The 19,300-nt window shown below is 42.3% G+C and overlaps 1 protein-coding gene across 1 annotated transcript in view; it reads right to left on the bottom strand.

Moving 5' to 3' along the window:
- LOC127568304 (arf-GAP with GTPase, ANK repeat and PH domain-containing protein 1-like) overlaps positions 1–19,300 on the bottom strand; it is a 540,943-nt gene that overhangs the window by 72,620 nt on the left and 449,023 nt on the right. Inside the window, 4 exon segments of the mRNA XM_052011908.1 lie at positions 1,265–1,487; positions 2,416–2,506; positions 4,890–5,044; positions 8,389–8,472. Coding sequence (XP_051867868.1) covers positions 1,265–1,487; positions 2,416–2,506; positions 4,890–5,044; positions 8,389–8,472 — 553 coding nt within the window.

The following is a 19,300-nucleotide window of genomic DNA, read 5'->3' as shown; positions in this document are numbered from 1 at the left end:
AAGAAAGGGAACTGGGAAAATGCCTAAGCCCTAAATAGTGGGAAGCAAGGAGGATAAAGTCATGGAAAGAAATCAGACAGGTAATGGAAATAGGAGGAAGAAGCACACAAAGTGAGGAAAAATTCACAAGTAGAACTAAAGGAAACATATGAATGTAAACATAGGAAATAGGCATGGCAAAGCTCCAAACATTCTTTGTTAAGGCCAAGAGAATAGAAATTTTACTAGTATAACGCATGGCATGTACATTTTTGTTACAATAGTTATACTGTATATTAACAGAAAATGAATACTCTCATCACAAAAGACTTTTGATTTGAAGTAGCTGTCAATGTAAGTGCCTGCATTTGTGTCCATGTGCTTGTGTGCGGATTATTGAGGTAGGATCGTAGTCATGGTTTGGTGTTCGTACCCTCATCCCTGAGATAGAAGATTGTGGGTTGATGCCCCATCCTAGGGATTTAGCACAAGATTATACTGCCATTTCAATACTGAGGGAAAGCTGCATGGGCAGATACATTGACTTTTGGAAGACTTTAAACCAAGGCCCTTCACCCTCAGTTGGACACATGAAATATCCCACAGTGTTACTTGAAGGAGAGTTACCTCCAATTCGATAAAACTTTAATGCAAGTTATGTGTGATATCTTATCAAACACATTTTGAAAATCCAGATATACTACATTCATTGATTCCTCCTTATCTACACTGCTAGATTTGTGAAACATAATTTTCCCTTCATGAAACCCAACACAGAATGGAAACCAAACTTGGTCCCACCAGGTACAATATCACACTCAGTTCTGCTTTTCACATTATTTATTGGAAATAGATTTTACTCAAATCACTTTTACATATTCCAGTTTGAAATACTTAGAAATATTTTTGTATTCAGTGAGTCTGACCAAAATCCTGCTGCAGAAAAGCACTAACCATTCCTCTCTCCCCTGGCCAGCAGACCAGTAGTCTGCACTGTAACAGCCCTCTTGGCACCCTTCACATAGTGAAGTATCCCAAGGCATTTCACACATTTTAAACAAATAAACATTGGCATCAAGCCACTAAATGGGACAATGAGAAGAGGTGACAAAACCTACAGCTTTAACCAAGTGTTTGAAGTAACAATGTACTTGTGGAGGGAGAGGCAGCGAGGTTAAAGGAAGGCAGGTGGTACTACACATGGTGGGACCAGCCAACTGCACACAACAATGGCCTGGAAGAAGATTTCAGCAACTATTTCAATGAATAGGAACATATGCTTTACCTTGTGGAATCTGGCGAGGGCTTGGTGCGTCCCTGAGCACTTCCTTCCCAGATGCCATTAGCCATTTCATTCCCAATGGATGACATCACTCGGATGAGTTCCACAGGCCAATCATCAAGATCGAGAGAGCGGACACGTGACAGGTGGGTGCCGAGATTGCGGTGAATACCTGAACATTCAATGCAGATGAGGGCTCCAAGGTTCAGACTGGCCCAGTCCGGATCTGAAATAAATCAGTTAATTAAATCTTTCTTATTGGAAGTCCCTCTTCATTTGATATACTCGTCCCTTCAGTCAATCTATCCACTCTTGGCATTCCTCTGTTATAATGCTTTTTGTTTGAACATTGGGCTCTGATGACTTCTGCGAGAGTTGTTGCATTAATGTGACAGTACCACATGTATCAGCCAAGGCCCAATCAGTTGTACTCCTTAACCTCTGATTGGTAAGGTTTGAGTTCAAGTCAGCTTTTGTGACTGGATCACCATCATATGATGGGCCTTCTGCCTGGAAAAAAACCCCAGAAAACTGACAGAATCACCTATGGTCCATCACCATAGGTTGCTGTGAAGATTGACTCTGCTGGCTTGAGGCACAGGGGGATGTATCTTGGGATCAACAACAACCTGAAAATTTACCGGAATGCTGCCACGGATGTGGAGAGACAAGAAAAGCTGGGGTTCCTCTCCTTAATTCGGAAAAGGTTAAGGGAGATTTAATAGAGGGATCTACGAAGGAGAAACCATCTCAACAGCCAGAAGGGTCAGCAACATGAGGACACAGATTTAAGGTAATTGGTGAAAAAGTCAGGCGGGGAGATGAGGAGAATTTTGTTTCAAGTCAGTGGTTTGTAACAATGCGCAGCTTGAAAGGGTGGTAGAAGCAGATTCAATAATAACTTTCTATAGGGAACTGAATCTGAAGTTGAGAAAAGGAAACGTTTGTAGGTCTTTGGGGAAAGATCGGGGGGAGTGAGACTAATTGAATTGTTGTTTCAAAGACGTCGCACAGACATGATGAGATGATGGCTGCCTCCTGTGCCTTTTGATTTCATGGTTCTATCCTAGAAATTCTTGCTTGTCTGTTGAAAACTGGCACAGGGATTTAGAAGAGACAGAGTGTTAGAGAGAAAATGCCATTTCATCACTTACTTAGTGCTTCACAGTCCACGCACTGAGAGTTGCCCCGAATATTTCTGATTGACTGAAGGGCAATGGCTTCATTCTGGCTTGTTAATCGTGACTATAAAAGCAAAATAATAAGACAGTGAATAACCCATGAATAAATGTAAACAGGCAGACTCATTATTGATGCTCCTGTGGAGAATTATTAAATATTTAGGCTACCACTTTCCGATGGATAGTTTACCCAATATCATTGCCCTCTGCTTTTCTCAAGGACAACCCTTGTCAAGTGACATTCATTGCTGAAACCAAAGATAGTTCCACCTGTTAAGAATGGGTGAGTTGGGGAGGGGAGGGTTAATGGGTAGATAAGTGGAACCATCAATGGGGCAACTTACACTCTGATTCTTCCCCATCTGTTTGCCCTTTAGGAAGCACTTGGCTTCAAATCAGCGGTTCCCTTGAAGAAAGGACTGACTTCAGAACCTTTAGTAATTATTCACAAAGAAAAACACAAGCACTGAGTCTGGTGCACTGCACCCTGAAACTGAGCCATTAATGAAGCAGCCCACTCAAAATGTAGAATATATTCAGGAGAATGAGACACCCGTAGAATAAATGAAAATAACACATCAACCTTTGCCATTTGGTTCCCTTATAATCCTGATCATCAAACTGTTAAACATTCTCCCATTGAGAACAGACTAAGAAGAAAAGCAGTTGTTGATTCACAACAGAATACATGCTTATCATAATCAAAAAGTTGGGAGAAATATACAACAGCATTTTATAGGTTTTTGTAAGTGGATGAAGTATCTTAGCACAACTTTAGGCAATGATGTCAGGAAGCATTTATTCACACAGAGGGCAGTAGAAATCTGCAGCAATTTCTCCTGAAAGGCTGTGAAGCCTGTGATCTACTGAAGATTTCAAAATTGGGATCAGCAGATTTTTCTTAGATCAGGGTATTAAGGGTCAAGGCAGGTAGGTGGAGCTAAGGTACAGATCAACCAAGATCAAGATGAAGAGCAGAACAGGCCGAAGGGGTTGAATGGCCTTGACCTACTGCTGTGAGCCTATCTAGAAATAACACTGGAGTTTCACGTTCGTGTCCACTATTAACACCGCAATTAATTTTGAGGCTATCAGGTAGCACCTTAGTACCCTAACTGAGTTCTCTACTTCTGAACAACCCACATGAATTATAGACTTCTAAGGTCCATAATTTTGAAATTCACTTCAAACTTACTCAAGAAACTAAGTTTTGCTGGAAATATGAACAAACGGCACAGTAGAATACGGCTGTTAAGAAGACGTATGGTGTGTTGGCCTTCATTAGTTGCAGTATTGAGTTCAAGAGCCGCAAAGTAATGTTGCAGCTCTATAGAACTATGGTTAGACCACACTTGGAGTATTGTGTTCAATTCGGGTTGCCTCATTATGGGAAGGATGTGGAAGCTTTAGAGAAGGTGCAGAGATTTACCAGGATGCTGCCTAGATTGGAGAGCATGTCTCATGAGGATAGGCTGAGCAAGCTAGGGCTTTTCTCTTTGAAGCGATGGAGGATGAGAAGTGACTTGATAGAGGTGTACAAGATGATAAGAGGCATAGATCGAGTGGACTATCAGAGACTTTTTCCCAGGGCGAAAATGGCTAACATGAAGGGGCATAATTTTAAGGTGATTGGAGGGAGGCATCATGGGGATGTCAGAGGTAAGTTTTTTTTACACAGAGAGTAGTGGGTGCGTGGAACACACTGCTGGCAGAGGTGATGGAGGCAGATACATTAGGGACATTTAAGAGACTCTTAGAAAGGCACATGAATGATAGAAAAATGAAGGGCTATGTGGGAGGGAAGGGTTAGATAGAGCTTAGAGCAGGATAAAATGTGAGAACAACATCGTGGGTTGAAGGACCTGTACTATGCTGTAATGTTCTTTGTTCTATGTTCTAAAGCGGGTCGGTGCTGTGGAAAGGCGAGGCTGTTGTAATCCTGACTGGTGTCCTTAATTCACCTTGTAAGCCAATTCAAACTCCTTGTATCATTTTCCACGGAAGCCGCTCTGACTAGATTGTTATATGCAAAACCAAGTTAAGGCTCCAAAAGTCAAGCAACAAAGCAGAGCTTTTCTTTTCCTGCAGTCTCAGTGCCAAGTTTTACACCAGCTTTCACTGTACATTCTGATCTTTTACAGTTTTCCCATTAAGCATTAAGAAGAGACTTTCCTCTCTCCACCCCACCACCCTCCCCCCAATTATAGCTGCACTCCACATTGGAGGTAGCCACACCAAATTCCGTGGTGTTAGAGTTAAAACATAAATGTTTAAATTTAACCAGCCACAAGAAGACTATCTCTTCAATAGAGTGGAATTCCATTTACCTATAATGACCGCAAGTTGTCATTACCACAGAGAAGACATGGAAAGGATTAAAAAAGGAAGCTCTTAAGGTGTATGTTCCATCTGAGCACCAAAGCAGAGAGAGGAGCTTGGGAAAGTACCTTGTTCTTGCTGCTCTCGCATGACTGTAAACTGGCCAAAATCTGACTTTCAATCGCTTGGACCCACGCGTCCCTCTCCTCGTAAGAAGCGGCTTCGAAGTGCCAAGTCTGGCCCGTGAGAGAGACAATTATAAATTCAAAATTCTCTTCTTGCTCTGCAAAGGAAAAAAAAGGAAAGTCTTAACAAGTAGGAAATTAGTGTGGGGGCTGGGTACACCTGCTTGAACCCAAGGTCCCTTTTCATAACTTATTTTGATCTGCTTACTTTTGAGTCACTTCAGACTAGTCAAAGGGGAAATGCAGAGAACTATAGCCAAGTGATGAACTGATCATTAGCAAGGGAGGTTTCAGAGTCAAGCACCCAAAGAGTTAAAGATATCTGCCAACAAGACAGGACTCCACAAATGAAATTTAACCACTGAAATTTTACTGGCTAATGGGTCTAACATGCGTGTATTGGATTATATTGGGATCAGAAGTTAAACGGTTAAAGGGTTCACATTTGGAAACAATTACTGGTAGGAGAAAACTGACCACTGTTTTTTCATCAGCTGTAACAGAGACAACAGATGCATAATTAGGAATTACTGGTATCATTCAGAAAACAGCTTTGAAAAGTTGCCTGGTTTCAAAGGAAGTTCTTTGCAACCTGATAGCTAGCATTAAAGGGCATCAAAAGATTACTCACTCCTGTTTATAATTTTAGAAAAAGTCACACAGCATCTGGACAATCATCTACTGCAAAGAGAGGTAACAAAATTGAGTAAAATTTTGGTAATCAAATGAAGTGCAGTGAGTTTCCCTATTCTATTTCAGGCTTTGTGGGAATTTCTAACTTTTTGTCACAAATATTTAAGACAGAGGCATTGGCAAAGGTGCAAAACGATTACAAGGTTGATACCAGAACTGAGGGAGTATAATTAAGAAAGACCAGACATGCTATACTCTTTTTACTACTGAGTGGTGGCCCAATGAGATTCCATAATGTGGAGAATGTTTCTACTGGAAACAATTTCCACACGGATTAAACTTTAATCCAATAAATGTGAAGTGATGTATTTTGGGAGGTCAAATGCAAAAGGGAATGCAAGAAATAAGAAAATGGGTGGAGTATTGATATACAGAGGGATCTTGGGTTGCAAGTCCATAGCTCCCTGAAAGTGGCAACACAAGTGGAAAGGGTGGTAAAGAAGGCATACAGCATGCTTGCCGTCATCAGTTGGGACATAGAGTATAAAAGTCAAGAGGTCATGTTGCAGCTGTATAAAACTTTAGTTAAGCTACATTTGGAGTATTGTGCGCAGTTCTGGTCACCACACTACAGAATGTATGTGGAGACTTTGGAGGGTGCGGAAGAGGTTCACCAGGATATTGCCTGGATTAGACAATATTAACTATAAGGAGACATTGGATTAACTTGGATTGTTTACTCTGGAGCGTCAGAGGCTGAGGTGCGACATGATAAAAGTATGTTAAATTATGACAGGCATAGATAGGGAGTCAGTCAGTTTTTTCCCCTAGAGTGAAAATGTCAAATACTAGAGGGCATAGGTTTAAGTGTGAGGGGGAATGTTTAAAGGGGATTTACGAGGCAAGTTTTTTTTTACACAGGGAGTGGAAGGTGCCTGGGACATGTTGCCAAGGGAGGTGGTAGAAGCAGATAAGATAGCAACATTTCAAAAGCATTCAGACAAACGCAGTGAACAGGAAGAGAATAGGGTGATACAGACCATGTGCGGGCAGATAGGATTAGTTTAGATTGGCATCATATCTGGTGCGAACTTGTTTGGTCGAAGGGCCTGTTCCTGTGCTGTACTGTTCTATGTTCTGGTCAGGTGGTAGTCCATAATCAGGGGCCATAGTTACTAATAAATCTACCAAGAACCCCAGGAGAAACTACTCTACTTGGTGAGTGGTGAGAATGTGCTATTCTAGTGAGTGGTTGAAGTGAACCTTGAGGAGATGCTATCTAGGCAGGATGAAGTAAAGTACAGCAAGCGATGTTGGTAGTGATGGATTAAACAGTGCGTAAGGAGGTTTACTGGGAAAACACAAACGTTGGCCAAATGCCTATCTCAGTGCTGTTAAATTCTATGTATTCCCATAAAGATGTGGACACATACCACAGGGCAGTGCTTTGGTTAATTACAGGAGGCAACAGGTCTACTTTCAAAATATAAGAGGACCCCATGTGACAGCACTTAAATGTCAGAGCTGTGAAATGTTTCTGCTCAAATGTTATGGAAATTATTAATGCAGGAATTATCAAACCATTTGTAATAAGTAACACTTTTTTTGAACAAAGGACTCTGAGCAAATGCTGGCCTTTGAAATCTTGCTGGGAGCACACAGTTACAATGGGACCTCAAGCACTTGCTGCCAACTCCACAGTTTACGAAACACATTCAATCATTTATTCATACGCCAATTGATAAAATACTTTACAGTGAAATATTTCTAAAGCCAACCTGAATCAATTATTTATAAAGCAACAAAATCCTCAATTTGAAACGCAAGTTTACACACAAAACTACACACTGAGGCCCTCAGGCTCCTTTCAACGTGCTGGAATCTTGCATCTGCAAACCAGAAATTCCAAGGAAAAACAATGACAATCAGGAAATTATTAAACTAAATCTACCGCAGAAGAAGTCTAATAGGAGGGCAAGGTCTTATGATTATCTGATCTAGTTGCTTTCCATTTAAAGTGACAACATTACCCATTACAGCTGACTTACTGGAATGTGACCAGATATACATTCTGTATACCATATACGATTCCAGGACTATGTGTATTAAAGAGCTTTGAAATGGATTTCGGGCAGTTGAATAAATTGACCTCCTGACATTTTGTATAAGGAGAAAACAACCTAATTTATAATTTTCGTGTACAAATGAAAAATTCAATCTTCTATTAAACAAACGTGTGATTGCTGCCTTCGCTGAAAGCATTTCAAGTCAATTTATGAACTTTGACTCAGGTGACCTTCAGCAGTACGGAATAACAGGCATAGACTATAAAGCATTCGCACATGCAAATGACCTAGCATGCACCAGCTCTGGATTGGAGCTCAGCTACAAAGAGCATTACAGGCAATGTTTCGCAAAACAAATTAAATACTGTACTTAAATGTCACAGCACACGATTGTATTTTGCCACAGATCATTACACCTGCTACTTGCACCTTAAACTGCAATAACTTGGAAAATATTACATCGAATGCCAACATGTGCAGAAGTCGGGGTTGGGGGTGGGGTGGGGAGAATGGAAATGGGTTTCTTGAAGTAATTTAAACATCACTATTCTACAGCTAGAGGGAAAGGTCAAAATTTAAGTAAAGAAAGAAGGAACATGTATGACATAAATGAAGCAGTTAAATAAAGCTTAAAAAGAAATACAAACAATATCAAAGCCCACACAAGTAGGCAAGTTATACTCCCAACCAAGCTTTCTGCTGGCTGGTCGGTATTAAGTTTGCGTTCCTCCTTAATTCATTACCTTCTGTGTTGGTGCTTGTGCTGCTGCTGCTGTATATATTTCGCAAGCTACCTACACGGTTTAGTTTCCATGCTTTACGCTTGGCTGCGTCCAGGGAGCAGAGGGAGAGAGACAAAATGGAGAGAGAGAGAGAGAGAGAGAGAGAGGTGTCAAAGTACAGTGAGAAAGTAGGCTACTAGCAGGGGGAGGGAGTGGGGTCTTGCTAAACCTCACACAGCGAGCAGGAGAGAGGGCACTCAATTGCTCTGCTTCTGCTTTCCAAACTCAGGACCCTTGGTTTTCAGAAGTCAGGACTGAAAAAGAGGCTATGCTCAAGCAGTAAATTTTAGTTTGTTGGAACTTTTCAGCCAGTCTCTCCATGTGTTACCAGAAAGTCTGAGCTGAATCATGCAGTCATACCTATAACATGATTTGGATGTTTGAAATAGATCAAAAATAGCAACATTTTTTGTACAGAAAACATTCACAAATTATTTTGCATAAAGTAACAATATCCAACAACTGACAGGTAAATTAAAATAGGACAATTTCAAGTGGATACCAGAAGTCTGAATGATAAATGTTAGAAATACTTAGCAAATCAGACAGCAACTACAGAGAGAGAAACAATGGTAAGGTTTCAGTTTGATGACATTATATCAGAACCAACTTGAAATGTAACCTCTTTTTCTCTCCAAAGATGCCACCTGTTCTGTTGCATATTTCCAACATTTTTTGCTTAAATTCCAATTTTTATTCAATGCATTTGAACGAATGACTAAAAAAATTAAACAAGACATTACGAAATATCACTTTTTCCCTCTTTTTGACTTCAGAGCCAAAGCCTGGTGCAGTGAAGACCCAATGACCATCCATTCACAGCCAAGGCTGGGTCCTATCCCTGACTCCTCACAATTTCTTCTTTTCAAGCATTTAACAGGTTATCTTGAAGGTTACAACAGATTGAAACTCTCTAGTCCAACATTCTGAGGTCTGGCAACTCCCATGGTCCAGCATGTTTTGAACGTGTGGTTCAGATCTGTACTGATTAACTAATTCTAAGATCTAAAATTAACTAAGATCTGTACTAATTTGTAGCTAATTAACAATTAACTTTTGCAATCTCAACCGACGTTTCCGATTTATGGACTTTTTGGGTTACGGACTGTTTTCGGAACCCTTACATTACCCGGTGAGTGTCTGAACTTAAAAGGAACAGTTCTCCTGCTCAGAGGTGATGATGGGGGTGGGGGGGGGGGGTGTTGGGGGGCAACATTTCTGGTCTGGATTCTTTGTGGTCTGGCACCAGTCAGGTCTCAATGGTGTCGGACTGGAGAGTTTCTACCTGTTTTAAATCAGCTTCCACCACTGTTTTAGGAAGTAAATTCCAAACTACTCACTGTGTTAAAAAAGTCCTTTTATCTTTGACTTTTTTGCCAATTATCTTAAATTTGTGCTCTTTGATAACTGACCTACTGCCAGTAAATCAGCTATTGCCTATTCCTCTTTTAAAACAGTTCATAATTCCCCAAAACCTCCTTTCAAGAGAATGACCTAGTTTCTCTAATTTTAGAAAACTAAAGTCCATCATCCCAAGTACCAGGGTGAGTAAATCTAATTGAAGCATAAAAGAGGCCCAACGAAGAAATGAAATGGAAGAAAAGACATACAAATAAATGTAGGGGCAACAGGGTATAATCTTCTATCTTAATTCATTTATAGGCCTTAGCAGTGTTGGAAAGCCCAGTGTTTATTGCCCATCCCTAAAATGTACCTGAGAAGGCGGCGGTGAGCTGCCTTTTTGGGCTGTTGCAGTTCCTCTGGTGAAGGTGATCCCACAATGCTGTTGAAAAGGGATTCAGGCCCAGAGATGATGAAGGACCAGTGATGCATTTTCAAGTCATTGAGCCATAAAGAGAAGGAGCACAGAAATGGGCCCTTCAGTCCACTGAGTCTGCGCTGACCTTCAATGATTTACACTAATCCTACATTTAATCCCACTTTTTATTCTCCCCACATTCACAAGGAAGTTACCCCAGCGTCTTTACTTTCTCGGGAAGTTAAAGTTTTTGCTGGTCACTGAACACTCTAACAAACTTCTACAGATGTACTGTTGAAAGTATCCTGACTGGTTGCATTATGGTCTGGCATGGCAATTCGAATGCGTAGGAACATAAGAAGCTGCAGAGAGTAGTGGACTCAGCCCAATATATCACGGGCACATCCATGGGAGGGATGTGCCCGTGATGTACAACAGGTGTTGATCTACAATAGGCGCTGCCTCAAGAAGGCAACATTAATCATCAAAAAACCCCACCATCCAGGCCACGTCACCTTCTTGCAGCTACCATTGGGCAAGAGGTACAGAAACCTTAAGTCCCACACCACCAGGCACAAGAAGAGCATTCCTGAAGTTCAGTTGGGTCGAATACAGAACCAAAACGTAAAGACTGAACAACAAGGACCATCTCAAAGAGATTACGCTGTGTCGGTGAATACATTAAGTTACAAAGATTGAGCTAATGGAACAAGACTTTGCCAACTACACTTCACTGCAGGGATATGTGGTCATCCACTATGTATCTAAAAGGATAGAACATTTCCTAAATAGTGGCAAATTAGAAGAAGTGAAGGTCCAAACAAACACAGGAGGGTCCATGCATTAGGTCAGTGAAATGTCATGGACGGGCAAAGAACATAATCAAAATTCTGATGGAATTCTGGCCTCTATATCCAGAGGCGTGGAGAACATGGACACAGAAACTCTTGTTGGATCACACTGGGATGCTGCAAACTGTCTGGGCACCGTACCTTAGGAAGGGTGTGTAGAAACAGGAAAATGGGAGCAGTGGTAGGTGATTTGACCTCTGTCATTTAATAGGATCATGGCTGATCCTCCATCTCACTGCCATATCTCCACTCTTCCTAAACCTCATGATGATTTTTGTGCCTTTTTATCTTCTTCTTAAATACATTCAGCAACTTGGCCTCTACAGCCCTCTGTGGTAGAGAATTCTACAGGTTCACATGCATGAATAAGTTTCTCCTCATCCCAGTCTAAATGGCTAACGCCGTGTCACGAAACTGTGACCCCTGGTTCTAGACTGCCCCTGTCAGAGGATTCATCTTCCTCACATCCTGCCTGTTGAGCCCTGTTGAATTTTGGATGTTTCAGATGAGATCTCCTCACATCTTCCAAACTTTAGTGAACATAGGCCTAGTCGACCCAATCTCTCCTTGTATGACTGTTCCGCCATCCAGAAATCAGGCTGCTGAACGTTCGCTGCACTCCCTCGACAGCATATATATCCTTTAGAATCATGAAGTTATACAGCATGGAAACAGGCCATTCAGCCCATCATGTCCATGCTGACCAGTGGGCACCAATCTGAACTAATCCCATCCTCCAGCACTTGGCCCTATGCCTAGGCACTTTAAGTGCTCGTCTAGACACCTTTTATGTAGAGACCAAAACTGCACACAATTCTCCACGTGGTCTCCACGTGCTTCTGTATCCATATCCTCTTGCAGTGAAGATCAAAATACTGTTTGCCTCTGAACTATTCGCTGCGGTCAGCATGTTTGCTTTCAGTAACTGATGTACAAGGACACCCAGATCCCTATGTGTGTCCACATTTTCCAATTTGTCACCATTTAAAAAATATTCTGCCATTTTGTTTTAGAACATAGAACATTATAGCACTGTACAGGCCTTTCGGCCCATGATGTTGTGCCGACATTTTACCTTGCTCTATTATCTATCTAACCCTTCCCTCCCACATAGCCCTCCATTTTTCTATCATTCATGTGGCTTGTTTTCTCCCACCAAAGTGGATAACTCCACATTTATCTGTAAATACTGTATCTGGCATTTTTTGCACATTTACTCAATCTGTTTAAATCACTTTGAATTCTCTCTGCCTTTTCCTCACCACTCACAATCCCACTTAGTTTTGTGTCATCAGCAATCTTGCATTTGGTTCCCTCATCCAAATCATTCAGAGAGTTCCCTGGAAGTGGCAACACAGGTAGACAAGGCAGTGAAGACGGCATTTGGCACGCTTGCCCTCATCTGTCTGGGCAGTGAGTACAAGAATTGGGATGCCATGTTACAATTATACAAGATGTTGGTGAGACTACACCTGGAGTACTGTGTGCAGTTCTGGTTGCCTATGTATAGGAAAGATGTCATTAAGCTGGAAAGGGTACAGAAAAGATTCACAAGGATGTTACTGGGACTGGAGGGCTTGAGTGATAAGCAGAGACTGGATAGGCTGGGGCTTTTTTCCCTGCAGTGTAGGAGGTTGAGTGGTGACCTTATAGAGGTTTACAAAATCATGAGGGGCATAGAAGACTCTAAAACTAGAGGGCATAGGTGGTGGGCATATGGAGTAAGCTGCCAGAGAAAGTGGTAGAAGCGAGTACAACAATAACATTTAAAAGACATTTACACAGGTTCATGGATAGGAAAGGTTTAGAGTGATATGGGCTAAATGTGGGCAAGTGGGACTGGCTCAGGTAGGCACCTTGGGTGGCATGGATGAGTTGGGCCAAGGGGCCTGTTTCTGTGCTGTATAACTCTGTCACTGTAACATACCTTGTGAATGGCTAGCTCCCAAGCTTTGATCCCATACTCACTATTTGCCACCCTCATAAAGACCCATTCATTCCCACTCTCTGTTTCCTTTCTGTCAATTAATTTTCAATCCATGCACATATATGACCCCAAATCCATATCCTTTAACTTTGTGCACTAACTTCTTAGTGCTTTATCAAAGGGACTTTGAAAATCCAAATTCACCAGTAAAGCTGCTACCTCATATCTCCAGTAACCCAGGTTTGATCCTGACATCTAGTGTTGTCTGTGTGGAGTTTGCATGTTCTCCCTGTGACCATGTAGGTTTCCTGAGTCCTCCAGTTTCCTCCCACATCCCAAAGGTGTGCAAGTTAGTAGGTTAATTGGCCACCGCTGTGCCTAATGTGTCGTGAGTGGCAGAATCTGGGAGAAGTGGGTGAGAATGTAGGGAGAATAAAATGCGATTAATGTGGGATTAGTGTAAATGGGTTGGCATGGACTTGGTGGGCTGAAGGGCCTGTTTCTGTGCTATGTTCTCTCCATAAGTAGTTACTCTCCTTGTGTACTTGTTCTCTCCATAAGTAGTTACTCAAAAAACTCCAAGGGAGTATAGTGTAGATTTACCAGAACGACATCTAGACTCAATGGAGAGGGTTGTAAACCCTACACAATAGAATTGCTAGTCCGGCTGCCTTATTGTTTTAGACAGAGGCACTGAAGAGCAGCCAACTACAGCATCTCATACCTCTAAATTTTCCAAGTCTCTGTGTTAACCCATAAATAAACAAGTCAGGAACATGATGGAATACTTGTCTGGATGAATGCAGCCCCAACAACATTCAACAAGCTTGACACCATCCGGGCAAAGAAACCATCTGCAAAATCCTCTGCAGTTATTTGCCTGGGCTACTGTGTCAACACCTCCCAAACCCACAGCCACCAAGGATAAGGGCTTCTGGCACAAGGGAGCACCTCCACTTGCAGGCTTCCCCACAAGTAGCACACCACCCTGACTTGGAAACATATTGCTCTTCCTTCATTGTCACTGGATCCAAATGTTGGAACTCCCTGCCTAGCTCTGTGGGATTTGCCTCACTAGACGTACTGCAGAGGATCAAGAAGGCAGCTCACCAACACCTCTTGAGAGCAATTAGGGATGGGCAATAAATCCTGACCTTATCACTGATGCCCAGATCGTTAAAAAAATGAAATAATTAAAATCACCCAATAACACAGTAGTGTAGCAGTTAGCGTAACACTTTACAGCACCAGCGACCGGGGTTCAATTCCGGCCGTTGTCTGTGAGGAGTTTGTACGTTCTCCCCGTGTCTGCATGGGTTTCCTCCAGGTGCTCCGGTTTCCTCCCACATTCCAAAGACATACGGGTTAGAAAGTTGTGGGCATGCTAGGTTGGCACCGGCAGCATGGTGACACTTGCGGGCTGCCCCCAGAACACTACTGAAAAAGATGTATTTCACTGTGTGTTTCGACGTACATGTGACTAATAAAGATATCTCATCTAAACACAACTGTATTTGTGCCCCCCAATAAATCCATGTTAAACTGGATTAATTTACATTGGCTTCCCAGAGAAAGCTGGCTTAGTTTGTTTTTGCAGGCTGAAGCTGCTTAGATGACACTGAATGATTTGGCCGCTGCTACCAGGGAACATTTGCAGAGCATGTATGACCACATTCTGAGACAAACAAAGCTGGTGCTACTTCCAAACTCCTGTTATAATGGGAATCCAGTAACAATTCCAGCCTGGCAGAGGGAAACGAGGTGGCCTTTCGGTATCAATTTGAAGGTGTTCTTTTAAATAAAAACAAAAAGTATAAAAAATGCTTATTCTGATTGACTGTCAGAATATAATGTCACTCCTATGACATAATGCGTTTTCTTATACTTGGAAATATGTCTTAAATTTTAATCTTTGCATCTGACATGCAACTTTCCTTCTCCACCAGTGTTTTTAGTTCCCCTGCCTATGCAAGTTAATGTGCATTCTAATAAACCTTCCAGAGGATTTGTAAGCACAACAAAAATGGAAGTTCAAGAGTAGAGATTTGCTAATGTACATGAGAGAAATTTATTACATCATTAGAGTCATTGAGAGATACAGCGTGATCCAGCCCTCTAATTCCATGCACCCATTCACACTGATCCAACCTAGCCCATTTTATCCTTGCCACATTCCCATCAACTCTCCCCAGATTCTACCACTCACCTCCACACTGTGGGCAATTTACAACGGCCAATTAACCTACCAACCTGCACATCTTGGGCTGTGGAGGAAACCGTAACAGCCAGAGGAAACCCACATAGTCACAGGGAGAATGTGCAAACTCCACACAGACAGCATCAAAGGTCAGGATCGAACCTGGGTCTCTGGTGCTTTGAGGCAGTGGTTCTACTCGATGCACAACTGTGCCGCCTCATTCTAAAAAGATGTAACAGAGGGTTCTCTACATAGTTGTCACCTCCGAGTCAGAAGGGTGGGATCAAGTACCACTCCAGAGACTTGAGCAAGTAATTCAGTTGCAATAGTGGGGCAGGAGCTACATCAGAATGATACTTGTTCTCAATGGAATTTCTGGACCAGGTTGTCTTATTGTTTGGCAGCCAAGTGAAGGCACTGTAGTGTAGACAAATCAAGCATCCCTCCCCACTGATTTTTCACAGGTACCATCTTTTGGATGAGAGCTTAAACTGAGTTGTCCTCTCAGGTCAATGTAAAAGACCCAAGGGCAAAATAGGGTAGTTATCTCCAATGTCCTGGCTAATAATATCCCAACATCACAAAAATTGATTATCCAGTCATTATCCCATAATGTGTTGTTTGTGGAAACTGTGAATGGAGTTGTTGCTGGGCTTCCTACATTATTACTAGTACAGGTGACCTCAGCAATCCTGAAACAAGGAAGAGCATGGAAACACACAATCCGAGGCTCCCTCTTCTTCAATTTGTCATGTTCCTTCTTGGAGATTATGGCCTTTGGATGGCGGGTAAGGACAGGACAGGACTGGCGATGAAGAAAACTGCCCTTGGCACTGAAAGGACAGGGAAATGGCAGATAGAAAATTGCCCAATGGACAGAGAGCAGAGAGGAGTGCTGAACTATTGTTTTTCAGGCGAGTTGGGAGCATACAAAGGTGGTCCCCAGGTATCGGTATTGGGATCTATCTTTTATATGTATATTAGTGACCTGTTCTTGGGCACATAAGGCATCAGTTCAGTCTTTGCAGGTGGCCCAAATGTAGATGAATGGAAAACAATGAGGTGAGTCAGTAACAGGTTTATGAGGATAGAGACAGCTGAAATGGGCAGAAGCATAGCAGGTGAAATTTAAGGCAGAGATGTCTGAAGCACTTTGTTCTGAAGGATGAAATGAAGAAAGGTAAATGATATGTTGCAATCCTGAAGGGTTACAAGAAGAGAGAGACCTTGGGGCTTTATGTACAGAAATCTTTAAAGGTGGCTGGCTTTGTAAATAGAGTCTGAGAGCCCCAAAGGAAAGAAGGAATCAAAGCATGATATAAATGAAAAGTTCTTGCTGTACCTACAAGAATGCCAGTAATAGTGAGGAAGGCCTAATAAAAATTTGGCTTTCATTGCGTGTAGTTGCCACCAGTAGGAGGTTCATGTTATGGGAACTGACAGCCTATAAGCTCACCCAGAGTGAGTGGCAAGTACAGGAAGCAGTCATGAACAAGGGCATAGAACGGTGGTAGAGGAAATGGTTGCAATGTGGTGCAGGGTGTTTCTAAGGAGGCTTTGGAAATCAGGTATGCAATTGGTAATGGGGAGGTTTAAACAAGCACTATGCTGCAGTGATTAGACACCAATGCCCTCCCTGTCCACCACATCACCTTCCTTCTCACTCCTGCCTCTCCTCCATTAGTATCGTTCCTTTTAAGAAGACATGGATCGTGAAATCAATATAGTGGGGCCAGAACGACCCTGCAATCGAGTCACAAATCAGCATTCAGTGGTGGAAGGAAGCAGTCTGTCCAGGATCGACAGCAAAGAACAGATTTCCCAGAATCTGGCAGGATACTAAGGGTTAAATTATGAGATTACTCAACCACTGGTGCAGCAGTGAAGCATATCTCATTGGCATGGGTAACCCGAGGGTAAGTAATCCAGCCTGGATTCCTGCTAGATAACAGATATACATAATGTGGGTGACTCCAAGACCAGGTTCCTCCCTCCCACCACTGTCATGTTTCAGTGGCATTCATGGTCTCAACTGTATGTGATGAATTTTGACAAAGTGCCAGAGTCTGTGGATTTTCAGCAGAAATTGAAAGCAGAGACTTCCCTTGAACTTGTTGCTTCCCTCAGAAGATAGTTGTCATGGTGGGACAGCAATGAGGCCACATTTTGGAGACTGCAATTGTCCCATAAATGGTCACATATAGAGAAAATAATTTGTAAAAAAAAATGTCCAGAAAGCAACAAGAAATGCGCACTATATTATTTTCTCTTTTATTTTCTGCCTGCCTTTGCAGAGAATGGTTACCACCATTTCATTGGTACTGGCCACCCTGGAGCATCTTGCTGAACTGGCTAATCTTTCAAGCAGGTCTAATCAGCATGCATTGGCAGGTTATTTGATTGTTGGAATATCACAGTCAAGGCTCTTAATAAAACATCCATTTGGAGGAAAAATGGTGACGCAACAGAAATCAACTGATAAGGAATTCTACTTCAGTGCATTGATTCTCTATCTTTCACAGGCCCACAATCTGCTGTATAAACAGGACAACAGCAGCTTTACATGTAGATTCTGAACGCCTCTCATCACCTTTATTATATATGAAAAGTAAATCACTTGCCTCAATTGATGTTTCTGAGAGATGTTGGCCTCCATGTGAGAAACATCCCTTTTATATCTAGTTTTTGCTTTTTCCCTCCATATATCTTTCTACCAATGTATACCATTCTACCTTACTCCATCACTACCTTTGCCATTATGCCTTACTGTAATAATTTATCAAACATTAGAAGCATTACGCAGAGCTTAACCAGAGGTTAAATTATGACACTTTAGGGGTTGAATTGGGATTTAGTTACTTCCTACTATGGCACAGAAGGAGGCTATTTGGCCCATTATGCCTATGCTGGCTCCCAGCAGAGCAAATCCCATCAATCGCATTCCCACTCTGCTTATTTCCCTGTATCCCTGCAACTTATTGCTCACATGCCCATCAACTCCACTTTGAATCTTTTTGCTGCTTATTTACTTTGGGACAACTTATAGTGGCCAATTAACCTACCAGCACCTCTTTGGGATGTGGGAGACAACAGGAGCACCCGAAGGAAACCCATGAGGTCACAGGGAGAACGAGCAAACTCCAAGCCAACAGATCACTAAAAAACCAGCAGGTTGTATTCCTTAGAATTTTGTCGTCTAATGGTGACAAGACCAAAGTTTTTAAAACATAGAGCATAGAACAGTACAGCACAGGAACAGGCCCTTCAGCCCATGATGTCTGTGCCGAACATGATGCCAAGTTACACAAATCCCTTCTGCCTGCACATGATCCATATCCCTCCATTCCCTGCATATTCATGTGTCTATCTAAAAGCTTCCTAAACACCACCACCATATCTGCTTCCATCACTACCCCTGGCAGCCCGTTCCAGGCACCTACCACTCTCTGTGTAAAATAACTTGCCCCGCAGATCTTTAAACTTTCCCCCTTCACCTTAAAGCTATGATCTCTAGCATTTGACATTTCTACCCCGGGAAAAAGATTCTGACTGTCTCCCCTCTCTATGCTTCTCATAATTTAATAATCTTCGATCAGGTCTCCCCTCAATCTCCAATGCTCCAGAGAAAACAATTCAAGTTTGTCCAACCTCTCAGTAACGCTTTACAGCGCCAGCGACCCGGGTTCAAATCCGGTCACTGTCTGTAAGGAGTCTGTACGTTCTCCCCGTCTCTGCGTGGGTTTCCTCTGGGTGCTCCGGTTTCCTCCCACATTCCAAAAGACATACGGGTTAGGAAGTTGTGGGCATGCTATGTTGGCGCTGGAAACGTGGCGACACTTGCGGGCTGCCCCCAGAACACTACGCAAAAAGATGTATTTCACTGTGTGTTTCGATGTACATGTGACTAATAAAGATATCTTACCTTACCGTGTAATCCTGGTAAACCTCTTCTGCACCCTTTCCAAAGCCTCTACGTCCTTCCCGTAATGGGGCAACAGAACTGCACACAATACTCCAAGTGCGGCCTAACCGAAGTTTTATACAGCTGCAACATGACTTCTTGATTCTTATACTCAATGCCCCAAATGATGAAGACAAGCATGCCACGTGCCTTCGTTACCACTGTCTACTTGTGTTGC

The sequence above is a fragment of the Pristis pectinata genome, chromosome 1 (assembly GCF_009764475.1).
Source record: "Pristis pectinata isolate sPriPec2 chromosome 1, sPriPec2.1.pri, whole genome shotgun sequence".
Classification (NCBI taxonomy): domain Eukaryota; kingdom Metazoa; phylum Chordata; class Chondrichthyes; order Rhinopristiformes; family Pristidae; genus Pristis; species Pristis pectinata.
The sequence above is the reverse complement of the archived record's forward strand: the minus strand, read 5'-3'. Positions and strand labels throughout refer to the sequence as shown.